Source organism: Pseudorca crassidens, chromosome 13, assembly GCF_039906515.1.
Source record: "Pseudorca crassidens isolate mPseCra1 chromosome 13, mPseCra1.hap1, whole genome shotgun sequence".
Classification (NCBI taxonomy): domain Eukaryota; kingdom Metazoa; phylum Chordata; class Mammalia; order Artiodactyla; family Delphinidae; genus Pseudorca; species Pseudorca crassidens.
In genome coordinates this window covers 71,317,890-71,335,627 of record NC_090308.1, presented here as the reverse complement: position 1 = coordinate 71,335,627, position 17,738 = coordinate 71,317,890, and the positions used below count along the sequence as shown (strand labels likewise).

Sequence of the window (17,738 nt, the reverse complement as noted above, 5' to 3'; positions counted from 1 at the left end):
TTCATAATTGCATGTTATTGAAGTCTTACATGTTTAGTATATAATAGTCTAATGCTGCATTTGTATTCATTAATGGTTCTATTAAATGAAGACTGTTGGAAATCTTTTCCCCTTTTCTCTCCTCAATTCTTTGCTTTCTCATTTTGAAGCCTACTAGAAGTATGAGGGTGCTGTGTCAGGTATGACATTCAGCCTGTTTTGTTTTTAACTGATTGTATTCACTTTTGTTATGTTATAATTTCAGTAATGTAACAGATAAAACTGGGGTTCTTTTATAGTACATGCTTCGAAGTACTTAAATTGAGAATTTGGGAATAGAAATTTTACGTCATTAATAATAAATGACCATACAATGTTAATTAAGAGCATGGTACATATAAAATGAGTAAAATTATTTCTTTTTCTTATTTATTAATAAATTAAAAATTAAATAACATAACTTTGGAGTTATACACTGTATAAACTTCTGTCACTTCGCTTTTATTTTCAGGAGACTTATATTGAAATCCAGACAGAACACTTGCCCCAGTTGCTGCTCAGGATGATATCTGCCCTGACAAGCCACCTCCAGACATTGCACTTGACTGAACTCACAGATTCTCTCAGGCTTTGCTCAAAGATCCTTAGCAAGGTTCAGCCTCCTCTGTTATCTGCCAGCACTGGAGGTGTGTTGCAGTTTCCAAATGGGCAGAACAACTCAGTCAAGGAGTGGGAAGACAAAAAGGTAACGTTTTGCTGTTATTTTTGGTACTAGACCAATTATATTTCTTCAAGGCAGAACAGTTTCTAACTAACATCACTTAACACATATTCATTTAAATATTCGTCAATCTTTCCTAGTTCCCAGTGTTGTGGCAGTAGACTGTCTTGTTGGCTTTTTTTTGGCTCTAGTGCAATTTAACTGTCTATATCCACACTTTGCAAAAGAAATGTAACACAAGCAACATATATAATTTAAAATTTTCTGGTAGCTACAGTAAAAAAAAAAAAATAGAACAGGTGAAAATAATTTTAATTGTATTTTACTTGGCCCATTAGAGCTACTATATTACCATTTCAACATGTAATCAATATAAAACTGATGTAACATAAAAAAATACTAGTCAGATATTTTACATTCTTTTTTGTACTGTCTTCAAAATTCCACTGTGTATTTTATACTTACAGCACATTCAAATATTAAATTTTTATTAGAAGTACTTGATCTATACTTAATTTCATAAAATTTACATTTAAAAATTAAATTCTCATACCCAGGTTGTTCAAAACATACTTAAAAGTTTTCTCAGAACTAAATTAAGGATCACTTTTAAAACTTTAATTAAAATTAATTGCATTAAAAAATTTAGTTTCTTTGTCAGATCAGCCACATTTTAAGAGCTCAATAGCCACATGTTGCTAGTAACTATCCTATTAAGCAGCAGGTTTATAATCCAAACTTTATTGGTCCTTTTCATATATATACACTAAGTTTTTGACATGTTCTTCTTGAAATCCAGAATCTTTTTGCTCTCCTCAGTCTTCCAGATTCTTAATGCTTACTTTATGATGTTGAATAGAATTGTAACACAGTTGACCCTTGAGCAACACAGGTCTGAACTGAGTGGGTCCACTTATATGTGGATTTTTTTTTTTCAATAATTATATTGGAAAATGTTTTGGAGATTTGTGACTCTCTTTTGGAGATTTGAGAAAACTCTCAGACAAACCGCACAGCCTAGAAAAATCACAAAAATTAAGAAAAAGTTAGGTGTGTCATGAATGCATAAAATATACATAGATATACATATAACATACAAAATATGTTTTAATATATTATTTATGTTATCAGTAAGGCTTCCAGACAACAGTAAGCTTTTAGAAGTTAAGTTTTGGTGGTATCAAAAGTTACATGTGGATTTTTGACTGTATAGGGGTTTGGTACCTCTAACCCCTTCATTGCTCAGAGTCAACTATAATTTTAATGTCTGGCACTAGTAACATATTTAAATACCTATGAAATAGGTGTGGAAAAATCAGAAATTTAAAAGCTTTCAGGTTTATAATATTACATGTACTTTTTAGTAAATAGTAATGAAAACATTCGCAGAATCATGTAATTTCGTTGAATTTAGGCACAGGGGCACTATGTCAAAAACAAGATTTAAAAATTTCTAGCATATAAGGTCATTACCTAAATCCTGTGGTTGTATAGTTGCCCTTACTTTTTTTTCAGTTGCTTTTTAATTTTGTCAGCCAGGCAAAATACATTATCAGGATGATCTCATACAGCCTTTTCCATCAAGTCTTAACTCTAGAACTTTTTTCTTGGACCTTCTAAATATATTGCCTTTCATGTATGAAATGAACATTACCCTCAAACTATTTAAATATATCCCAGGATTATCCCACATAAACTAAAACTAGTTTGTCTTATTTTCCTTCCTACCTGCTTTTTACTTATATGTGAGAGATATTGATTCTATTGTTGGACAGTTCATTTTGTTGTGCTCTTTTTCCTTAATTTATGCCTCTAGGATCTTAGGAATAAAACTAAAATAGATACTAGCTGTTATTGGTTTGGTTTTTATTTGAATGAGATTAGTGAAAGTAGGGGAGGGACCTTAGCAGTCTCTCAATAACATATTCAAATATGTGAATATTTACTATGTAGAAAACATCTGGAGGCACTTTATCGGTGGTTACAGGTAAAGTAAATGGGAACACCCATTCATATTAAATGAAAGAATTAAATAATACACTTTTTTAATATAATCGTTGATTAACCTTAGATATGCTTCCCCCCCTCACCCTTTGGTCGTCCTGCCTGTTCCCAGGGTTTCTATGTTCTTTTCTATTTTTTACTGAAGCACAATGGTATTATCTTCACTGAGATGTCTAATATTGATCATATTTGAAAGCTGAGAGTATTTTCAGTATTCCTTTTTTTGAAATTGTAATTGAAGGACTGATTCTTTTAAAAATTATAAATCTTAATTTTTTCTCCATGCACTTAGTACATTTTTGTAAAATCAGTGTATTGCATCTCTATACCCAAATGTAATTCCTTTCTATTTTCAGAAAGATATTTTACTATAAAATAATCTGAACTATAGTTCCATAATATAGACCATACAACTGTTATAAATGTATGCAGGTGTAACTGAATTTATAGCATGAATTCTATTAATGTAATATCATCCATTGTTTTATAATCCTTATATGAGAAAGATTGATACAGAAATAATAATAAGCTAATGACAATTTTACCATTTAAATAAGACTTATTTTTTTTTAATTTATTAATTTCAAAGGAGAAAAATCGACAAGTTCAGTTCTGTTGCCTCTAAACTTTGGCATTCTAATGTGAAAAGTTCTCATGCTGTTATAGAGACAGTGATCTGCTGTGGTGAAAGGAGGATGAAGTTTAGAATCATCTCATCTGAGCTCTTCTACCTACTAAGTTTATTTGCTATGACCTTGGGCGAGTTTTGTTTTGAACTTCCCTGAGCCTCAGTTTTCTTACCTTTGAAATAGAGAAAACAACCTCTCTTTGTTCAGCACCCACTCTATGTATCCAGCAGTGAACTAGGCACACCTAGGTGAACTTTGCCCTTCCTGGCCCCTTCTTTCTGCTTGGGAGACATATATTAAACAAATAATTGCATATTTAATTATAGTTGTGATAAATGTATGAAGGAAAGAATGGAGTGACAGGAATGTGGGAAAGGGGTGATCAGACCTAGATTGGGGGCCACGAAAGGCTTTCTTGAGGACGGATTGTTTGAGTGAAGCTCTAGAGAAATCCGGGCGGGTGAGGTAGGAAGAAGAGAGCCCTTGACAGAGGAAGGAGAATTTGCACAGACTCTAGGCAAAAAGGAGTGCTGTGCAGACGGGGAGGGGACATGCCGCTGCTGAGGTAGGGAGGGGCCAAGTCTTACAGAGCCTTTTCACTGTACTAAGGCTTTTTATTTTTTATCTTCAGAGCAATGGGAAGACACCGAAGGGAGAAAAGCAAGTGACATAATCAGATTTGTGTATTTGAAAAATTAGTCCGAGGGAGGGGATATGGGGATATAAGTATACGTTTAGCTGATTCACTTTGTTATACAGCAGAAACTAACACAACAGCGTAAAGCAATTATACTCCAATAACAATGTTAAAAAAAAAAGAAAAGAAAAATTACTCTGGCTGCAGTGTGGAGTATGGATCTGAGAAACAGAAATGGATGTGGGGAGACCTGCAGTAGTGCAGATGAGAGGTGGTGGTAACATGTACTTACAAGATGGGGGAGTAAAGACAGAAATGGACGGATCAGCCACATATTGAGGAGGAAAAATCAATAAGCTGTAGTAATGCATTGGTAGGGTAATGAGTGATCACTAACATTTATTGAAGATTTACTAAGTGGCAGGTTCTACACTGTCTTACTTAATCCTCATCGCACCTGTAAAATGTGGGAATTTGCCATCTCAATTACATAGATTAGGAGGTTTGGAGAGGTTCAGTAACTTGCCAGGGTTCGGAGAGGTTCAGTGACTTGCCAAGCGGGAAAGTGGCAGACTCTTAGCTGACTCATGGCCAGCACTCCTGACCACTGTACTGGAATGGATGTAAGGAAAGTGTGGAGGAGAGGTGGAGAAGGTACCAAGAATCGCCCCTAGATTTCTGCCTCCTGTTTTGATGAAGAGTGGTGTCATTCACTGAGGCAGAGAACAGCAGGTGAGGCCCAGCTTTGTAGCACCAGAGCATTTAGTGTGTATATCTTCAGTGATCTTCCATAAGATCACATTTTAGTGATCTTACTCAAGTTCAAATTATGCTCTGGTACAATCACCCAAGGAGTGTGTGATATGTGTAGCTTTTGTTTACTTAAACTAAGCCAGAAAATATGCTTGACGATTATACTCATCCATCTTATAGAGAGGGAACAGTTAATCATTATTATTAATAACGATGAAGTTATTCTACGTCAGTAGCTGGTTCATTTTTTGTTTATACTGTAATTGTCTCTTCTCCTCTAGATTATAAACAGTTCCTTTTGTTCCAAATATCTAATGTGGGAAATAATGGTTCAGTAACTGCTTGTTGGAAGAATGTAAGCTTAATAGCAAACACTTAAATAGTAGTTTACATATTTCAGACAGAAATTTCACTTCATACGGTCCCAAATAGAAGACTTACTAGATTTTATTTCTAGTTTTTGTTTTTGTTTTAACATCTTTATTGGAGTATCATTGTTTTACAATGGTGTGTTAGTTTCTGCTGTATAACAGAGTGAATCAGCTATACATATACATATATCCCCATTTCTCCTCTCTCTTGTGTCTCCCTCCCACCCTCCCTATCCCACCCCTCTAGGTGGTCACAAAGCACTGAGCTGATCTCCCTGTGCCTTGCAGCTGCTTCCCACTAACTATCTGTTTTACATTTGGTAGTGTATATATGTCAGTGCCACTCTCTCACTTCGTCCCAGCTTACCCTTCCCCCTCCCCTTGTCCTCAAGTCCATTCTCTACGTCTGTGTCTTTATTCCTGTCCTGCCCCTAGGTTCTTCAAAACCAGTTTTTTGTTTTTTTTTTTTTAGATTCCATATATATGTGTTACCATACGGTATTTGTTTTTCTCTTTCTGACTTACTTCACTCTGTATGACAGACTCTAGGTCCATCCACCTCACTACAAATAACTCAATTTCATTTCCTCTTATGGCTGAGTAAACAGTCCATTGTGTATATGTGCCACATCTTCTTTATTCATCTGTCAATGGCCACTTAGGTTGCTTCCATGTCCTGGCTATTGTAAATAGAGCTGCAATGAACATTGTGGTACATGACTCTTTTTGAATTATGATTTTCTCAGAGTATATGCCCAGTAATGGGATTGCTGGGTCATATGGTAGTTCTATTTTTAGTTTTTTAAGGAACCTCCATACTGTTCTCTATAGTGGCTGTATCAATTTACACTCCCACCATCAGTGCAAGAGGGTTCCCTTTTCTCCATAACCTCTCCGGCATGTATTGTTTGTACATTTTTGATGAAGGCCATTCTGACTGGTGTGAGGTGATACCTCATTGTAGTTTTCATTTGCATTTCTCTAATGATTAATGATGTTGAGCATCCTTTCATGTGTTTGTTGGCAATCTGTATATCTTCTTTGGAGAAATGTCTATTTACGTCTTCTGCCCATTTTTGGATTGGGTTGTTTGTTTTTTTGATATTGAGCTGCATGAGCTGCTTGTAAATTTTGGAGATTAATCCTTTGTCCCTTGATTCCTTTTGCACATATTTTCTACCTCTACCATTCTGAGGGTTGTCTTTTATGGTTTATGTTTTCCTTGTTTATGGTTTCCTTTGCTTTGCAAAGCTTTTAAGTTTCATTAGGTCCCATTTGTTTATTTTTGTTTTTATTTCCATTCCTCTAGGAGGTGGGTCAAAAAGGATCTTACTGTGATTTATGTCGTAGAGTGTTCTGCCTATGTTTTCCTCTAGGACTTTTATAGTGTCTGGCCTTACATTTAGGTCTTTAATCCATTTTGAGTTTATTTTTTTAATGGTGCTAGGGAGTGTTCTAATTTCATTCTTTTACATGTAGCTCTCCAGTTTTCCCAGCACCGCTTATTGAAGAGGCTATCTTTTCTCCATTGTATATTCTTGCCTCCTTTATTAAAGATAAGGTGACCATATGTGCGTGTGTTTACCTCTGCGCTTTCTATCCTGTTCCATTGATCTGTATTTCTCTTTTTGTGCCAGTACCATAGTGTCTTGATTACTGTAGCTTTGTAGTATAGTCTGAAGTCCAGGAGCCTGATTCCTCCAGCTCCGTTTTTCGTTCTCAAGATTACTTTGGCTATTCAGGGTCTTCTGTGTTTCCATACAAATTGTGAAATTTTTTGTTCTAGTTCTGTGAAAAATGCCAGTGGTAGTTTGATAGGGATTGCATTGAATCTGTAGATTGCTTTGGGTAGTAGAGCCATTTTCACAGTGTTGATTCTTCCAATCTAAGAACATGGTATGTCTCTCCATCTATCTGCATCATCTTTAATTTCTTTCATCAGTGTCTTATAATTTTCTGCATACAGGTCTTTTGTCTCCTTAGGTAGGTTTATTCATATATATTTTATTCTTTTTGTTGCAGTGGTAAATGGGAGTGTTTTCTTAATTTCACTTTCAGGTTTTTCATCATTAGTGTATAGGAATGCAAGATATTTCTGTGCATTAATTTTGTATCCTGCTACTTTACCAAATTCATTGATTAGTTCTAGTAGTTTTCTGGTAGCAACTTTAGGATTCTTTATGTATAGTATCATGTCATCTGCAAACAGTGACAGCTTTACTTCTTCGTTTCTGATTTGGGTTCCTTTTATTTCTTTTTCTTCTCTGATTGCTGTGGCTAAAACTTCCAAAACTATGTTGAATAATAGTGCTGAGTAGTGGGCAACCTTGTCTTGCTCCTAATCTTAGTGGAAATGGTTTCAGTTTTTCACCATTGAGAACAGTGTTGGCTGTGGGTTTGTCATATATGGCCTTTATTATGTTGAGGTAAGTTCCCTCTATGCCTGTTTTCTGGAGGTTTTTTATCATAAATGGGTGTTGCATTTTGTCAAAAGCTTTTTCCGTATCTGTTGAGATTATCATATGGTTTTTATCCTTAATTTTGTTAATATGGTGTATCACGTTGATTGATTTGCCTATATTGAAGAATCCTTGCATTCCTGGGATAAACTCCACTTGATCATGGTGTATGATCCTTTTAATGTGTTGTTGGATTCTGTTTGCTAGTATTTTGTTGTGGATTTTTACATCTATGTTCATCAGTGATATTGGTCTGTAGTTTTCTTTCTTTGTGACATCTTTGTCTGGTTTTGCTATCAGGATGATGGTGGCCTCGTAGAATGAGTTTGGGAGTGTTCCATTCTCTGCTATATTTTGGAAGAGTTTGAGAAAGATAGGTGTTAGCTCTTCTGTAAATGTTTGATAGAATTCGCCTGTGAAGTCATCTGGTCCTGGGCTTTTGTTTGCTGGAAGATTTTTTTTTTTTTTTTTTGTGGTACACAGGCCTCTCACTGTTCTGGCCTCTCCCATTGCGGAGCACAGGCTCCGGACGCGCAGGCTCAGCAGCCATGGCTCATGGGCCCAGCCGCTCCGCGGCATGTGGGATCTTCCCAGAACGGGGCACGAACCCATGTCCCCTGCATCAGCAGGTGGACTCTCAACCACTGCGCCACCAGGGAAGCCCTGCTGGAAGATTTTTAATCACTGTCTCAATTTCAGTGCTTGTGATTGGTCTGTTTATATTTTTTATTTCTTCCTGGTTCAGTCTCGGAAGGTTGTGCTTTTCTAAGAATTTGTCCATATCTTCCAGTAGTCCATTTTATTGGCATATAGTTGCTTGTGGTAATCTCTCATGATCCTTTGTATTTTTGCAATGTCTGTTGTTACTTCTTTACTTCTCCTTTTTCATTTCTAATTCTGTTGATTTGAGTCTTCTCCTTTTTTTTCTTGATGCATCTGGCTAATGGTTTATCAATTTTGTTTATCTTCTCAAAGAACCAACTTACAGTTTTATTGATCTTTGCTATTGTTTCCTTCATTTGTTTTTCATTTATTTCTGATATGATCTTTATGATTTCTTTCTTTCTGCTAACTTTGGGGGTTTTTTCTTCTTTTTTTCTAATTGCTTTAGGTGTAAGTTTAGGTTATGTATTTGAGATGTTTCTTGTTTCTTAAGGTAGGATTGTATTGCTATAAACTTCCCTCTTAGAACTGCTTTTGCTGCATCCCATAGGTTTTGGGTCATAGTGTTTTCATTGTCATTTGTTTCTAGGTATTTTTGATTTCCTCTTTGATTTCTTCACTGATCTCTTGGTTATTTAGTAGTATATTGTTTAGCCTCCATGTGTTTGTATTTCTTACAGATTTTTTCTGTAATTGATATGTAGTCTCATATCGTTGTGGTCAGAAAAGATACTTGATACGATTTCAACTTTCTTAAATTTACCAAGGCTTGATTTGTGACCCAGGATATGATCTATCCTGGAGAGTGTTCCATGAGCACTTGAGAAGAAATTGTATTCTGTTGTTTTTGAATGGAATGTCCTATAAATATCAATTAAGTCCATCTTGTTTAATGTATCATTTAAAGCTTGTGTTTCCTTATTTATTTTCATTTTGGATGATCTGTCCATTGGTGAAAGTGGGGTGTTAAAGTCCCCTACTATGAATGTGTTACTGTCGATTTCCCCTTTTATGGCTGTTAGCATTTGTCTTATGTATTGAGGTGCTCCTATGTTGGGTGCATAAATATTTACAATTGTTATATCTTCTTCTTGGATCGATCCCTTGATCATTATGTAGTGTCTTTCTTTGTCTCTTCTAATAGTCTTTATTTTAAAGTCTATTTTGTCTGATATGAGAATTGCTACTCCAGCTTTCTTTTGATTTCCATTTGCATGGAATATCTTTTTCCATCCCCTCACTTTCAGTCTGTATGTGTCCCTAGGTCTTAAGTGGGTCTCTTGTAGACAGCATATATATGGGTCTTGTTTTTGTATCCATTCAGCCAGTCTGTGTCTTTTAGTTGGAGCATTTTGTCCATTTACATTTAAGGTAATTATCGATATGTATGTTCCTATTACCATTTTCTTAATTGTTTTGGGTTTGCTATTGTAGGTCTTTTCCTATTCTTTGGTTTCCTGCCTAGAGAAGTTCCTTTAGCATTTGTTGTAAAGCTGGTTTGGTGGTGCTGAACTCTCTCAGCTTTTGCTTGTCTGTAAAGGTTTTAATTTCTCCATTGAATCTGAATGAGATCCTTGCTGGGTAGAGTAATCTTGGCTGTAGGTTTTTCCCTTCCATCACTTTAAATATGTCATGTCCCTCCCTTCTGGCTTGCACAGTTTCTGCTGAAAGATCAGCTGTTAACCTTATGGGGATTCCCTTCTGTGTTATTTGTTGCTTTTCCCTTGCTGCTTTTAATATTTTTTCTTTGTATTTAATTTTTGATAGTTTGATTAATATGTGTCTTGGCGTGTTTCTCCTTGGATTTATCCTGTATGGGACTCTCTGCACTTCCTGGACTTGGTTGACTATTTCCTTTCCCATATTAGGGAAGTTTTCACCTATAATCTCTTCAAATATTTTCTCAGTCCCTTTCTTTTTCTCTTCTTTAGGGACCCCTATAATTCGAATGTTGGTGTGTTTAATGTTGTGCCAGGGGTCTCTGAGACTGTCCTCAATTCTTTTCATTCTTTTTTCTTTATTCTGCTCTGCGGTAGTTATTTCCACTATTGTATCTGCCAGGTCACTTATCCGTTCTTATGCTTCAGTTATTCTGCTATTGATTCCTTGTAGAGAATTTTTAATTTCATTTATTGTGTTATTCATCATTGTTTGCTCTTTAGTTCTTCTAGGTCCTTGTTAAATGTTTCTTGCATTTTCTCTATTTTATTTCCAAGATTTTGAATCATCTTTACTATCATTATTCTGAATTCTTTTTCAGGTAGACTGCCTATTTCCTCTTCATTTGTTCAGTCTGGTGGGTTTTTACCTTGCTCCTTCATCTGCTGTGTATTTCTCTGTCTTCTTATTTTGCTTCACTTACTGTGTTTGGGGTCTCCTTTTTGCAGGCTGCAGGTTCGTAGTTCCCGGTTTTTTTTGGTGTCTGCCCCCAGTGGGTAGGGTTGGTTCAGTGGGTTGTGTAGGCTTCCTGGTGGAGGGGACTGGTGCCTGTGTTCTGGTGGATGAGGCTGGGTCTTGTCTTTCTGGTGGGCAGGACCGTGTCCGGTGGTGTGTTTTGGGGTGTCTGTGGACTTATTATGATTTTAGGCAGCCTCTCTGCTAATGCGTGGGGTTGGTTTCCTGTCTTGCTAGTTGTTTGGCATAGGGTGTCCAGCACTGGAACTTGCTAGTCATTTTGTGGAGCTGGGTCGTAGCGTTGAGATGGAAATCTCTGGGAGAGCTTTCGCTGTTTAATATTATGTGGGGCTGGGAGGTCTCTGGTGGACCAGCATCCTGAACTCAACTCTCCCACCTCAGAGGCTCAGGCCTGACCCTCGGCTGGAGCGCTAAGACCCTGTCAGCCACTCGGCTCAGAAGCAAAGGGAGAAAGAAAAGAAAGAAAGAAAGAAAGAAATAATAAAGTAAAGTTTTTAAAATAAAAAAAATGTTAGTAAAAATATTAAAAAGTAATAAAAAAAAAAAAGGAAGAGAGCAACCAAACCAAAAAACAAATCTACCAATGATAACAAGTGCTAAGAACTCTACTAAAAAAACAAACAAACAAAAAAATACAGACAGACAGAACCCTAGGATAAATGGTAAAGGCAAATCTGTACAGACAAAATCACATAAAGAAGCATACACATACACACTAACAAAAAGAGAAAAAATATATATATATATTAAAAAAAGGAAGAGAGCAACCAAATCAATAAACAAATCTACCAATGATAATAAACTCTAAACACTAGAATAAAATAAACATAAAACTGGAAACAAATTAGATGCAGAAAGCAAACCCCAAGTCTACATTTGCTCCCAAAGTCCACCTCCTCAGTTTGGGATGATTCGTTGTGTATTCAGGTATTCCAGAGATGCAGGGTACATCAAGTTGATTGTGGAGCTTTAATCCGTTGCTCCTGAGGCTGCTGGGAGAGATTTCCCTTTCTCTTCTTTGTTCTCACAGCTCCCGGGTGCTCAGCTTTGGATTTGGCCTCGCCTCTGCGTGTAGGTCGCCTGAGGGCGCCTGTTCTTCGCTCAGACAGAACGGGGTTAAAGGAGCTGCTGATTCAGGGGCTCTGGCTCACTCAGACCGGGGGGGGGGGGGGAGGGGGAGGGGCATGGATGCGGGGCGACCCTGCGGCGGCAGAGGCCAGCGTGACTTTGCACCAGGCTGAGGCGCGCTGTGCGTTCTCCCGGGGAAGTTGTCCCTGGATCCCAGGACCCTGGCAGTGGCGGGCTGCACAGGCTCCCCGGAAGGGGGGTGTGGACAGTGACCTGTGCTCACACACAGGCTTCTTGGTGGCGGCAGCAGCAGCCTTAGCGTCTCATGCCCATCTCGGGGTCCGCGCTGATAGCCGTGGCTCGCGCCGCCCTTCTCTGAAGTTCATTTAGATGGTGCTCTGAATCCCCTCTCCTCGCGCACCCCGAAACAATGGTTTCTTGCCTCTTGGGCAGGTCCAGACTTTTTCCCGGAGTCCCTCCTGTCTAGCTGTGGTGCACTAACCCCCTTCAGGCTGTGTTCAGGCAGCCAACCCCAGTCCTCTCCCTGTGCTCCGACTGAAGCCCAAGCCTCAGCTCCCAGCCCCGCCCGCCCCAGCGGGTGAGCAGACAATCCTCTCGGGCTGGTGAGTGCCGATCGGCACCAATCCTCTGTGCGGGAATCTCTCCGCTTTGCCCTCCGCACCCCTGTGGCTGCGATCTCCTCCGTGGCTCCAAAGCTTCCCCCTCTGCCACCCGCAGTCTCCACCCACGAAGGGGCTTCCTAGTGTGTGGAAACCTTTCCTCCTTCACAGCTGCCTCCCACTGGTGCACGTCCCGTCCCTATACTTTTGTCTCTGTTTATTCTTTTTTCTTTTGCCCTACCCACGTACGTGGGGGGTTTCTTGCCTTTTGGGAGGTCCGAGGTCTCCTGCCAGCATTCAGTAGGTGTTCTGTAGGAGTTGTTCCACATGTAGATGTATTTCTGATGCATTTGTGGGGAGGAAGGTGATCTCCATGTCTTCTCTGCCATTTTGAAGGTCACCCTATTTCTAGTTTTTAAAATGTCATTTTTTTAATCTTACATGTCTCATTCCATGCATTGTTTAGACATTAGGAAAATGATTTCATGAAGTAGATTGAATAAATTATTAGCAGTTTGAAAACAAGGATGTAGATCCTAGAGAGTTTTACATATACGTATTTTGTCCTCAAGAACCTAAGCTTAAGTTATGCATATAGCAAATAATAAATATTTATTGAATAGCTTTATATTAATGTATTAATTAGAACCGTATCAGTATTTCCTATTAGCATAGATATGTGAATCAATTGTAGAAACTCTTTTTTTAAGATTCAACCAAATATATAGATTAGGGCTTCCGTGGTGGTTGAGAGTCCACCTGCTGATGCAGGGGATGCGGGCTCATGCCCTGGTCTGGGAAGATCCCACATGCCACGGAGTGGCTGGGCCCGTGAGCCATGGTCGCTGAGCCTGTGCGTCCGGAGCCTGTGCTCCGCAACAGGAGAGGCCACAACAGTGAGAGGCCCGCATACCGCAAAAAACAGAACAAAACAAAACAAAACCATATATATATATATATATATATATATACACACATATATATATATGTATAGATTAAGTTGTGAAATGTGAATTAGGTTGTGAATAAGTCAAATCTAAAGCTGACTTCCTTCAAAATGTGACTTTTTAATTTTAATTTCTAATATAATACATTTAGTTACTCAGCCTTCTGCTCTTTTTACACTCTACCAGGTATTATCAGTTTCTCTTGAAAATCCTACTGAAGTGTTTGAAGATGGAGAAAATCCACCAAGTAGTCGCTCCTCAGAGAGTGGATTCACTGAGTTCATACAATATCAAGCAGACCGAACTGATGACATCGATAGAGAACTGAGTGAGGGACTGGAGGCAGTTGCCATCCCAATTGGCAGCACATCATCTGAAACAGAAACGGCCTCCACTGTGGGATCTGAAGAAACTATCATCCAGCCCCCTTCCCTAGTCACTCAGGGGACAGCACCCCAAAGTGGGAAGACAGCGCAAAAAACTGCAATGCAGTGCTGCTTGGAGTATGTCCAACAGTTTCTCACCAGACTTATCAACCTCTACATCATTCAGAGTAACTCTTTCTCTCAGGCTTTGGCTACAGAGCATCAAGGGGATCTTAGTCGAGAGCTAGGAGAGACTTCAGACTGGGACAGGGATTCCCATAGTGGTGTAAAAGAGAGAAACATAAGTAAACAGAAAACTTCAAAAGAATACCTTTCTGCCTTCCTTGCTGCCTGTCAACTCTTCCTGGAGTGCTCAAGCTTCCCAGTTTACATTGCTGAGGGGAACCATACTTCAGAGTTATGTTCTGAAAAATCAGAGACTGGTAAGGTCATCTCTGTTTTATTTATTTAAAAATATTTTTTATGGCATGCTTTCCCCTCCCCCTTTATTTTAAGGAACGCTCAGATATTAAAACTGGGATTTCTTTTAGCCTCTTAATTTTTAAAACTTTTATTTTAATTTGTAGATGTTTTTTCAATGAAATACTGTCATTATGGGGAGATTGATATGTTGGAAAATTTCCTGATTTCTTTTATTATGACTAGCATCATATGTGATTACCTTCATTTAAATTTATATATATATATATATACACACACACACACAGACATACACACACACACATACATAGTACACACACATAGTACAGTGAGTACTACATAATGTTAATTGATTACTAAACTTTTTTTAGGACAGAAAATAGGTTGTATGACTTGCATAAGAAAAATACATATTAAAAAATTCTTATGAAATTCCTGTTGCTGCTTTATTTTCTTGAAGCTCTAGTCTAAGTGAGAAACCATGGTTTTGTTCACTGAGCAAGGCCTAAAGTTATTTGGTAGAAGTGCTTTGTGTTTTGAAATTAACTTGGAAGATAGAGTGTGCGTGAAAGGTTCAGTGTGATGGACCGTGTTGGCTTCCGGCTTTCGTTTCAGACTGGGAGCACGTGCAGCCTCCACTGTGGCTCCAGACGCTGATGACCGCTTGCCTCCAAGCAAGTGATTGCAGTGTGCAGAGCGCTGCGATTTCACTAGTGATGGATCTGGTAGGATTGACTCAGTCGGTGGCCATGGTCACTGGGGAAAACATCAACAGTGTGGAGCCTGCACAACCCTTAAGTCCAAACCAGGGAAGAGTAGCTGTGGTTATTAGACCTCCCCTCACTCCGGGCAATCTGAGATATATAGCTGAGAAGACTGAATTTTTCAAGGTGAGCTCTAAGGAATACATTCATGACTAAGATGATACTTGAGCTAATTTGCATAGCAGAGATTTTAAAGAAGATAATCAGGCTTAATTAAACACCTCTTAATATCATACCATATAGGAAAAGACACCACACTTGATCAGTGCTGCTTGGCCGGTCTTCTCCCCAGTTTTGTGAGGAGAAAAAAGATAAGGATGAGGGGAGTATTAGGGTAAAGAGAAAAGTTCATTTATACAGTAAAATGTATTTCCAGATAAAGTGGTTGTGACACTTTTGCTTCTCGTAGAGTGCAACCTCAGCTCTCCAAAACACCCAGAAAAAGTTTTCTGACTCTGAATTGTCTGATGATCATTTGTGATGTATGATGTCATTCAAAAAAAATGCAGTCTTTGATCTCTGTCACAACAGTACATATGATATCCTCTACATAGAAAGAACATCAAGTATATTTGACTTAAGCAGGTAGACTATTTATATATAAAATTTTTTTTTAATTTTAATGTAATTTCAAGTTATTGTGCCCCTCTAGATAGTTCCTCCTGCTAGGTTAGAGTTGGGTTCTACAATGTTGTGGTGAACCCTGATGACTTGCATTTTTATTAATGCTGTCATAGATCATCAAGTGCTGTGTTAACACATGTAGCACTGAAATACATACAACCTATTTTGTACGTTTTAAGTAGTTTGCATATTTGGACTATGAATTATATATCACTTTGCAGCATATAACTGTAAACGTTACAGTGCCTTCAATGTGGGATTTATATCCTCTTAAAGATAACATATTCTAGCATCACTTCACTAAACATCTCTAAAATAGTGAAATGGGGTCTCATCTGGACCCTGTAAAAAGTGATTACATATCTGCTGTTTAAGGTAAATATAATTAAAGGACTATCATAAGAGGTTCTAAAAGCCTGGACCAGAAAGTGAACAGATGGAAAGCTACACTTTTAAATCTCATTCCAGTGGCATAATGAGTATTAAGACCTTCTAGGTCTGGCAGTCAGAGGCTTGTTTGTACCTAATAGGAAATGTCTGTTAAATAAGTTTCCATTTGCAATTTTGTAACTGTGACTTTTACATCTTTTTTTAATAGCATGTAGCTTTAACATTGTGGAACCAGATGGGAGATGGGACACCTCAGCACCACCAGAAGAGTGTGGAACTGTTTTATCAATTACATAACTTGGTTCCTTCTTCTAGCATCTGTGAGGATGTTATAAGTCAGCAGTTGACCCATAAAGATAAGGTAAATTCTTTTCTTATCCTGTGCCCACCCTACCTCCTGCTCGTATTATACTAAAAGGTAAATTAAGGAAACTCTAGGAAAATTATTTCATCTAGTATCTGAATAAGAGATAATATGAATTCATTCAGTGATCATCAAATCTTTAAAATACATGTGTTCTATTCTTTTTAGAGGAAAGTTCTTTACATAAGCGTCAGTAATATGAAAAATCAAGGAACCCAAAATCAAATGCTGGGTTTATTTCTTGGTTCAGGATACCACCTGTGGGGAGTGATGATTAGAGTTGTTGGTGGTCCAAGTTCTTGGATTGTTTAAAGATGTATTCGGTGGCCTCAGTTATGAAACTGGTGGATACATTAACTAATATATGTGAAATGACATTTATGAGCTATAGAGTGTTAGTATGTGAGATTATATTATTTGCCTTATAATAAACATCCAAAATAAGGATTTTGTATCCTAATGTATATGAAGTGTGATACATACGTCAGTTAGAGTAAAGATGGCTGAGTCATGACTGGGCCTGAGAAGAAACTAGAACGATCATTCTGATTGACCTGTTCAGGGTAACTTAATGAAGTTTGTGGTCTTCCTGTATCTGCTCTCTAACATTAATTTTAAGAAGATTTTATTGAACAGCTTTTAGAAGTGGATTGCCCTCATTTTGAAAAGTTCTCAGTGCTAGTGAGATTGAATGGGTTATGTTCAAAAAGACATTGTGTAGAGTAAATGCAGCATTTGGCAGGGGGACCTGGCAAATGAAGGAGTAAATGAGAGGACTGAAAAGCTTATTCCAAGAAAACTGTTAAAATTCTAATTTTACTTCAACACACTCTTTCAGAATTGTTCAGAAAATTTTAAATAGAGCCTTGTATTTCAGTGCAGTAATTTGCTTTACATTAAGTATAAATCTAGGACAAATTATACACCTGTTTACTTGTATAACATTTCATTTTAAAGAAATACTAAGCTCTGAATAAAGATATATCCATGGAAAAAACTATCTGTTATTACTTACTTTTATTTACATGTTTCTGTTGGTTGATGTACAAACACAGGCTTCACTGGAAAAACATTTATTAGGCCCACAGAAAAAGCAGGTGCTCCTCTAACCTATCACAAACAGTTTAGACAGTCGCAATCCCGATTTCAGGGGTCTTTTACTTGAAGGATTCCACAAATGCTGGAGGAAGACTATAAAATTTTTGGAATATTACAGTTTCTTTTTCTCTGTTTTTTTAAAATTTTATTTATTTTTTTTTATACAGCAGGTTCTTATGAGTTATCCATTTTATACACATCAGTGTATACATGTCAATCCCAATCTCCCAATTCATCCCACCACCACCACCCCCCCCCCGCCACTTTCCCCCTTGGTGTCCATACGTTTGTTCTCTACATCTGTGTCTCTCTTTCTGCCCTGTAAACCAGTTCATCTATACCATTTTTCTAGATTCCACATATATGTGTTAATATACGATATTTGTTTTTCTCTTTCTAACTGACTTCACTCTCTATAACAGTCTC

The 17,738-nt window shown here is 37.8% G+C and overlaps 1 protein-coding gene across 7 annotated transcripts in view; it reads left to right on the top strand.

The window, feature by feature from the left end:
• DOP1A (DOP1 leucine zipper like protein A) overlaps positions 1-17,738 on the top strand; it is a 109,424-nt gene that overhangs the window by 54,889 nt on the left and 36,797 nt on the right. For 4 of the 7 annotated variants that reach the window (XR_010933829.1, XM_067702674.1, XM_067702675.1 and 1 more), the window contains exons 13-17: positions 150-179; positions 491-724; positions 13,453-14,074; positions 14,688-14,962; positions 16,059-16,211. Coding sequence is in view for 6 of the 7 variants with exons in the window: in XM_067702674.1 (XP_067558775.1) it covers positions 150-179; positions 491-724; positions 13,453-14,074; positions 14,688-14,962; positions 16,059-16,211 (1,314 nt within the window). In the remaining variant the exon portion in view is untranslated. The remainder of the gene's footprint in view (positions 1-149; positions 180-490; positions 725-13,452; positions 14,075-14,687; positions 14,963-16,058; positions 16,212-17,738) is intronic. The other 3 variants (XM_067702676.1, XM_067702673.1, XM_067702678.1) reach the window with 1 other exon arrangement.